We start from the raw sequence: 8,852 nt of genomic DNA on the forward strand, positions 1-8,852 counted from the left end.
ATCACATGTCACTAAGCATAGCTTCACAGGTTAACTAACCCTCTTAGTTGTGAGCTCACCCACGTTACAAACGTTACATGAACACACATGTTCTCATCACAACTAACCAGTTAATTTTTACTTTAATGTAAAAAACAACACCGATTTACTATGGAGAGAGAAGCTATACCAGTGACAAGACAATTCACACACAACACGTGTCGTATCCTCAATGTATTGCAGCAACACATGTTTTGGAAACATCGTTATTACAAAACATTTAGAAGGGAAGAAAAGAAGAAGTGTTTAAAGTCCGGTCAGGACTCCTACCTTCACCCTGAGCGCAGGCCGAGAGGACTGCAACACTGGTTAACGGGACACCAAGTCGAACCCAGCATCTCCTGCGTTCGTGACAAGGGTATGTCCGCTACGCCACCCAGCCGCCGTTCTCCATGTTGACGAAGTCCTCACTGGCATGGCACCCGGGTGTAGGGTCGACTAACATCCTCTGTCAAAGATGATGTCGTAGTCAGAGTGTTTAAGGCATGTTATAGTCAAAGTAACGTTCAACAGTGTAGCATTAAGCTAACAGCTGCTCTCGACTGATAGCAACAAGCTAACGTTTCCTAGCCTTAGTGAACGCAACGGGCTAGCGCCGCAGCTAACAGCTGACTGGCTAACAGGTAGGCCACAAACTAGCATGCAAGCTAAGCAGCTATCACCTGAACTGTACACAATGACATAACAAGCCACACTCCAGACAGGCCGCTGTCTAAGTCCCTCCCCATCCTAAGAGGGAAGAGAAAAAGAAAATGTCAAACACAGTTTTCAACGGTGATTTACCAGACATGCAGCGGAGTCGGCACAATTCCCGTATGGGCTGCAGCCGACTTGAGCATGGAACTCCCGATAACGAAGATCCATGCCCACTTTTCCTCGTGCTTTAGGGTGTACTTCCACATTCATGTGAAGGATGGGGCCTGCACGGGACAGCGAAGCATCCGCTTGTCTAGAGAATCCTGTGTTAAACCAGGTCTCGGTCGCGGCCCACTAGGTTGACCATCATGGGCGTCAGACCAAGATCCTCTGTCCGCCGCTTAAGAAGCCGAGCAGAGGACCCCAGTCCGGGGCCGGCTTTCGTAAAATTGTCAGCTAACCCCCATAGCGTTAACAGACATCCTGTGTTCTACCTGTTAAAACTACATCACATCCTGTGTTCTACCTGTTAAAACTACATCACATCCTGTGTTCTACCTGTTAAAACTACATCACATCCTGTGTACTACCTGACACACACACGTCTTCACACATCAGTTACTAACCTTCATCACTTTCCCAACCTCGTTGACTTTCTTCTGGTAACCGGAAGGTTCCCGCCCCTGCGTGTCGAAGTGTCCTTGAGCAAGGCACTTGACCCCCTAACTGCTCCCGGTGAGCAGGGTGGCACCTCGCATGGTTTCCTCTGACGTCGATGTGTGAGTGTCTGAGTGAGTGGGTGAATGTGAGGCATAAGTTGTAAAGCTCTTTGGATAAAAGCAGTTTAAAAAAAAAAAAAGTAATGCGGTCCATTTACCATTTAAGGGGTCCCCACACGGCGAGCGATTTTAGCCAGGCGACCGATTTTTTTTGCGAGCCGACAGACAGAATTGTATCGCCTCCATTGTTATGAATGAGAGAACACACACGGCAGGGGATTTTGAAGCGACGGTCGGCAAGCTATTTCTGTCGCCTCGCTAAATATTGCCTCAATCCTATTTTTTGAGGCGACGGCACACGGACAATGAGGAAATAACATGACTTCTACAGTAGAAGTAGTGCAGAAGTTCTACTGGTGTATCATTTGTACATTGATCAATAACCTACGTATTATTACCATGCTACTTATGTTCATTATTATTAACGGGAACAATTTAAATAAATAACGTTAGTTTGAGAAGCTATAGTGGCCGCTTGTCATTAACTAATAAATGAACAATGCGCCACGATGCACCTACTAGTGTTTTAATACTCGGGTAACAAAAGATGCTGTGGATGTTGACAGAGTTTAATGTCCAGGGCCCCGTTCCATGTACCGGGATAACCGAGTTAGCCGGATAAAGTTATCCGGCTAACTCGGTTATCCCGACTTTCCGATTTCATGTACCTGGATTTCCCAAATCACCATGACAACATATCCAAAAGTTTGAGCCTGGTCGAAAGCAGAGTTCAAGTTCAAGTTAGCCTGAACTATCGCCACGCCCCCGCAAAGAAGTGACAGCCCGTTTCCTGAAACTATTCCCACAGTCTACGATCTGCATTATACCATTCTGAATTACGTTTTTGTGCTCCATTCTTCCAGAGGGGGCTTTTGAAATGTAAAATAGACCCAAAATGCTGATATTAAATTCACTTTGTCCTAAATAATGCACGTTATATATACCGTGGCGACGGTGGCGCTCGCTCGTGCGACGTACACATGATGTGGTTATTTTAATTGTAACTGGGATTAAGATGTCTGATGAGATGCGCTGTTTGACGGATTTGAGAAATTGAATGAGCCGTTGACGTCACATGAATGAATGAGGATAAATAAATAAAACTTCATTCAAAATAAGGGATATTCTAAACACGGGTCTCTCGTTCATTAATGTATAAACAATGAATCTATTGCATCTGGCACAGTGGCCCAGCGGTAGCGCTCAAGTTTCCCAACCTAGCGATCCGGGTTCAAATCCCCGTGTTTCCAATATGATTTTTTTTAATATAATATTAATGATTATACGCCAAAGTAGCCTGGTTTTAAGTTAAAATATTATAAGTCTACATGCATTGAGGATGTCATTCTTTATATAGCTCTCAACGTGCACCAAATTGAATTATTCCTATATTGCAAAAAGAAGGACCCCGGTCTTGAACCCCGGTCGTCCGTGTGGAAGTCAAAAGAACAACCCGTTGGACCACAGTAGAGATAAGTTAAACATTGACTATACATCAATCAATGGGCAAGAAAGCCGTCTCGTAATTCTGTATAACAGTTAACTAGTTATTTTCGCTAGCAAGATCTCATTTGATTATTCAATCCAGCAGGCAAGTTTAAAGAAATATAATCTGATTGATTGAGGTAATGAGGGACTTAGAATTAGCCTATAGATAACGCATTTAACTTGTCGGCGAGGCGATTGAGCCTATTGCAATCTGTCAATAAAGTCTTAAATCAATTAATCAATCAATGCCGTTGAGAATCAGGGTCTCTGCCATCGATACGTGCTGGCTTTCCACCTAAAACGGGAGCGCGCATCTAGCCTGACTTGAGCCTGACTCTCAAGTCTGGCTTGAGTTAACGAGACTGAATCCTCCTTTGTGAAACAGGAAAATCCCGGCTTTGAACATCGGGTTAACTGAAGCTGGATAATGGACATGTTGATCGACTTAGTTGAACCACGTACATGGAACGGGGCCCAGGCTGCAGCTGATGTAGTTTGTAAGGTTTATTGTCCAAAGAAATGATCGTTGAGAACAGAACAGCGTCTCCTGTGAAAAAACATCCTCTCAGCGGGTGCATAACATTACTTGTCCAATCGGTGGTAATGAACGTATTGTAGCGATCAGTCATGCAGTAATGTCAGGAAGAATGAGGAGAGGTTGTATTCGTATATATATGGTGGTTTAATTCCAGCTCAATATGGGTTTTACAGGTTAATATTCCCTCGTAAAGCACAACACAGCTACGCTCGCTTCACAACAAACTAACATCCGGTCCGTCCTCCTATATCTCCCTCCGGGGGGAACAAGTAACCACACCCCCAGCTAGACAGAGAGACACATTATACCTGTGAACGGTCGGGTCTGGTGTGGGGGGCCAGGCGATTGTCATTGAGCGACAGACAATCGCATCGCCAGGCGACGTCGGTCGCCCGCTGTGTGCAGACCACTTTTACACACACACACACACACACACACACACACACACACACACACACACACACACACACACACACACGCACGCGCACACGCACACACACACACACACACACACACACACACACACACACGCACACAAACACACACACAAACACACACACACACGCACACACACACGCACATGCAATAAACCCTGCTACTATACATTTTGGTCAACTTTATTTCACAAATAAAAAGGTGGGTTCACCCTCCACCACAACCACATCCCTGGTAACAGGTACGGTGATCAGTTACTAACCCGTCGGTAACCTCGTTGACACAGATGGAAAGGAGAGCAGGAAGTCCCGGAGCAGCGGCGGCCGACCCGGCAGTGAGTCTGGGGTCAGCGGGGTCAGCGGGGTCAGCGGGGTCAGCGGGGTCAGCGGGGTCAGCAGGAGCACGAGGAGCACGCGGAGCACGAGGACCACCTCCAGCATCGACGCTTATGTGTGACCGACTACAGCCTGCCGGGATCTGCAAGACATTATCAGATCAACCCTTTCACTGCCACACTACAGAAGGTTAACCCTTTCTATCACACTACCGACCGGTAACCGGTCGGTATAGTGTGATAGTAAAAGGGTTAACCTGCTGTTATGTGGCAGTGAAAGGGTTAACCTGCTGTTGTGTGGCAGTGAAAGGGTTAACCTTCCGTGTATTGTCGCAGTGAAAGGGTTAACCGTTTGGTAGTGCGGCAGTGAAAGGGTAGAATTACAAACAAACAACATCTTAATTACAAACAAACAACTCTCTTGCAGTAGAGATACATAATACCTATATATATATGTGAATGTGAAATGTGAATCCCGGACCGTAGTTTATTATTATATTATTATTATGTTATTCTTAGGCTTATTTTATTCCTTATTCTTAGGCAATTCTTTGTTATTCTTATTCGTGATTTGTTTTGTTTTGTCTACCTAAATGTTTACTGTGAGCGATTTGTAGTGCCAAATTTTGGATGATTAAAGTATTTCTATTCTATTCTATTCTATATGTATATATATATATATAGTAACATAATGTGTCTGTAATATGAAAAAGGTTTCGTATTCTTGAAATAAAAACATGTTGACATAGAAATACATTGTTGAATAGACAGGTTACATGATATTACATTGTAGTTCTGTGTTTTATTTAATTTTAAATATACTGTATATCAATATTATTATTCTAATGAATGTAAAGTCTAATGAATGTTTTACTCAACTTCAATCTACATGTTCATGTTGTTTCTCTACTGCTGTAAACCTGTTACTCTGCTGCACAGTTTGACCCTAAAAACATATAGGAAGAGAGAGGGACCTTCTTGGGTTAGATACTCCTTGTTGCCGCCACCTACTGGACATTTAGTTAATTTCACATTGTTGTACTTTTTTTTTTGTATTATCTTTCCCCCCCCCTTCTTTTTCCGCTTTTCTCCCAACCCAATGTTAGTCGTTATGCCAATTCCCAATCCCCTTCCTGGTCGTTGCGCACTCTACCCCCTACCGTCGGTATGGGAGGGTGGAGACTATCACATGCTTCCTCCGACACATGTGTACCCAGCCCACCGCTTCTTTTCACCTGGCAGCGCGGACTCTTACTGGGAGAGTGTAACGTGTGGAAGGTCACACTACCTCTCCCAGATCCTTCCCTCGCTGTGCAGGCGCCCCGACCAAACTGTAGGAGTCGCTGTTTACAACGACCAGGACCCACCCTCGCCGGGTTTCCCACCCGCTAACACTGCCAATTGTGTCAGCACGGACGACCGACAAGCCGGAGGCACCATAGATATATATAGAACACTAGATAGCTTACCCGCGCTGCCGGCCAATGGAGAGCGACGTCACTGAACCGCCGCCATCTTGCCCAGGTCAGCCTTGAGTGAGAGTGAGTGAGCTGCACAGACAAAAATACTCATAACTCGCTGAAATATTGACGGATTTACAAACGGTTTAGTTTATTACAAGCATTATTAACGTGGCTATGATTGAAGCGGTTTGTAAAAAAAAACATATTTTTTTATAAGTATGCACTATCATAACTACATCTTTGATGTTTATAGCAAACCAACCCGTTTGTAAATCCGTCAATATTTCAGCGAGTTATGAGTATTTTTGTCTGTGCAGCTCACTCACTCTCACTCAAGGCTGACCTGGGCAAGATGGCGGCGGTTCAGTGACGCTGGTGACTCCGCCTTAAGCTATCTAGTGTTCTATATATATCTATGGGAGGCACCACAGCTGGATTCGATCCCACTGTCTCTGTGGTGGTGGGCAGACGCTTAATACGCTGCGCTACCCGGCCGCCCACATTGTTGTACCTTGTGTCAATGAGGGAAGTGTATTAATGACATGTATTTAATATTATGTCCTCCCTGTGTTTGGATGAGCTTCTCCCACAGCGTGACAGACAGGCCGGCTGCACCAAGGTGCTGGTGTGGTGGCAAGGTGGTCCCCGGCACCAGACTGCTTGTTGTGACAGGGCGAAGGAATAGTTAGGCTACATAGTGTATTACAATATCTGTTTGATTGATTAATGATATATTTGAAGGAATGCAGGTTATAACTATATCAAACAAATGTCTGTCCCATTGTACCAATCAATGGGATATATTGCATCAAGCGGGAGAACGGCAACAAAGGAAACGGCAGAAAGAGGCATAGAGGAAGACGAGGAGGTATCAGACTTAGATTAAAAAGATCTGCTTACCGTCCAGCAATTCCATCCATCTTTTTGGCGAATGCACGTTCGTTGGAGGGAAGGATGGACGACTTGAGAGCGAGGGTCCGATTCCAACGGGAGATGAGAGACGTTAATATCATGTGTTTCACGGAGACATGGCTCAAGCCAGCGACGCCGGACAACAGCGTCTCTCCATCGGACAACTTCACCGTCCTGAGAGCAGATCGCACGGCAGCCTCTGGGAAGAGCATCGGAGGTGGGGTCTGCATCCTCACGAACAATCTCTGGGTTAATCCCAAGGAAGTACATGTCCTCTCAAGTTCATGCTCCCCAGATATGGAACATCTCCAAATCCTGTGCCGTCCGTATCACCTACCCCGTGAGTTTACCGCGGTCATTATATCCGTCGTATATATCCACCCACAGGCAAATACTGGCAAAGCGCTGGTGGAATTACACGACCACCTCAACAAACAACAGATCAAGCATCCGGAAGCCGCAATGATAGTGGCCGGTGACTTCAACCAGGCAAATCTGAAAAAGGTGATGCCGTCCTTTTTTCAGCACATCGCCTGCTCCACAAGAGGGGGAAACACACTCGACCACTGTTACACCCCGTTCAGAGCTGGCTACAAGGCTGTAGCGGCTCCGCCACTGATGGGTGCTGCAAGCGCGAGCGATCACGACTCCATTTTTTTTATTCCTGCATACAAACAAAGATCGCGTGACGTCGTCGTGTCACGTGACGAATCAGAGGCCACGCTCCGTGATGCGTTCGAGGTCACAGACTGGGACATGTTTAAAGGAAGCGCCAGTGACGTCAGCGAGTACGCTGATACCGTTGTGAGTTACATAACAACAGTTGCAGACGGTATTGTCCCCACAAAGAAGGCGCTGGTTTTCCCAAACCAGAAACCTTGGGTGGACAGCACTATAAGAGCTGCCCTGAACTCACGCACCACGGCTTATAACCTGGGCAGAGAGTCAGGAAATATGGAAGAATACAAGGCTTCAGTCTACACTCTGCGCAGGGCTGTTAAACTTGCTAAGAGGACATATGCTGAGAAACTGGAGACACAAATGGCACAAAACGACACAAGAGGCTTGTGGAGGGGACTGAAGACAATAACTGACTACAAAGTCAGCGCCCCCTCAATGGGGAGCGACGACGCCGCTCTCGCGGACAAACTCAACTCCTTCTACGCTCGGTTCGGTGTAGACAGTGTCGCCGCTAGCCCTCTGGCTAGGGACGTCACTGGCGCACCGGCTGTTGTGGAGGGGGGGGGGGCAACCGCGGGGGGGCGGGGGTGCTCTCTCGTTGTCGGAACACAGTGTGAGAAGAGCATTTATGCAGGTGAACACCAGGAAGGCTGCTGGCCCAGATGGTATAACAGGACGCATACTTAAGTCCTGTGCAAACCAGCTTGCCCCGGTGTTCACCGCCATATTTAACCAATCCCTGGCGGAGTCAGTAGTCCCTGCCTGCTTCAAGATGTCTACCATCATCCCTGTACCGAAGAAACCCTCCCCAACATGTCCAAATGACTACAGACCGGTGGCACTCACCTCTGTGGTCATGAAATGTTTCGAGAGGCTGGTCAAGGACCACATTTGTGCCTCCCTCCCCAGTGATATGGACCCTATGCAATTTGCATACAGGACAAACAGGTCCACTGACGACGCGGTCTCCCAGGTACTGCACAGCACTCTCTCCCACCTTGACCGTCAGAAGGGGGGCTATGTGAGACTGTTGTTCATTGACTACAGCTCAGCGTTCAACACCATAGTCCCCACCAGACTGGTGGACAAGCTGATCGAGCTAGGTCTGAGCTCCGCCCTGAGCGCCTGGGTACTGGACTTTCTGAGTGAAAGACCCCAGGCGGTCAGGGTGGGGGGTCAGACCTCCAACACCATCACCCTGAGCATCGGGTCCCCCCAGGGCTGTGTTCTAAGCCCCCTGCTGTACTCACTCTACACACACGATTGTGTGGCCAAGTTCAGCTCCAACTCCATAGTGAAGTTTGCAGATGACACAGTGGTGGTGGGGCTGATCTCGGACAACGACGAGAAGGCCTACCGGGAGGAGGTTGAGGTACTGGAACGTTGGTGCCAGGACAACAGCCTGCTCCTGAACATTGGTAAAACCAAGGAGCTGATCGTGGATTATAGGAGAGGACAGCAGGAGACACACACACCACTGATGATTAACGGGGCTACCGTGGACAGGGTGAGCAGCTTCAAGTACCTGGGGGTCCACATCTCAGAGG

The 8,852-nt window shown here is 47.2% G+C and overlaps 1 protein-coding gene across 1 annotated transcript in view; it reads left to right on the top strand.

Moving 5' to 3' along the window:
• Positions 1-5,654, top strand: part of LOC311244506 (claudin-10-like) — a 43,892-nt gene extending 38,238 nt beyond the window's left edge. Inside the window, exon 6 of the mRNA XM_084334052.1 lies at positions 4,202-5,654. Coding sequence (XP_084190178.1) covers positions 4,202-4,371 — 170 coding nt within the window. The 3' untranslated portion in view covers positions 4,372-5,654. The remainder of the gene's footprint in view (positions 1-4,201) is intronic.
• The last annotated feature ends 3,198 nt before the right edge of the window (positions 5,655-8,852 follow it).

The sequence above is a fragment of the Notolepis coatsorum genome (assembly GCF_963971535.1).
Source record: "Notolepis coatsorum genome assembly, chromosome: 17".
Taxonomy (NCBI): domain Eukaryota; kingdom Metazoa; phylum Chordata; class Actinopteri; order Aulopiformes; family Paralepididae; genus Notolepis; species Notolepis coatsorum.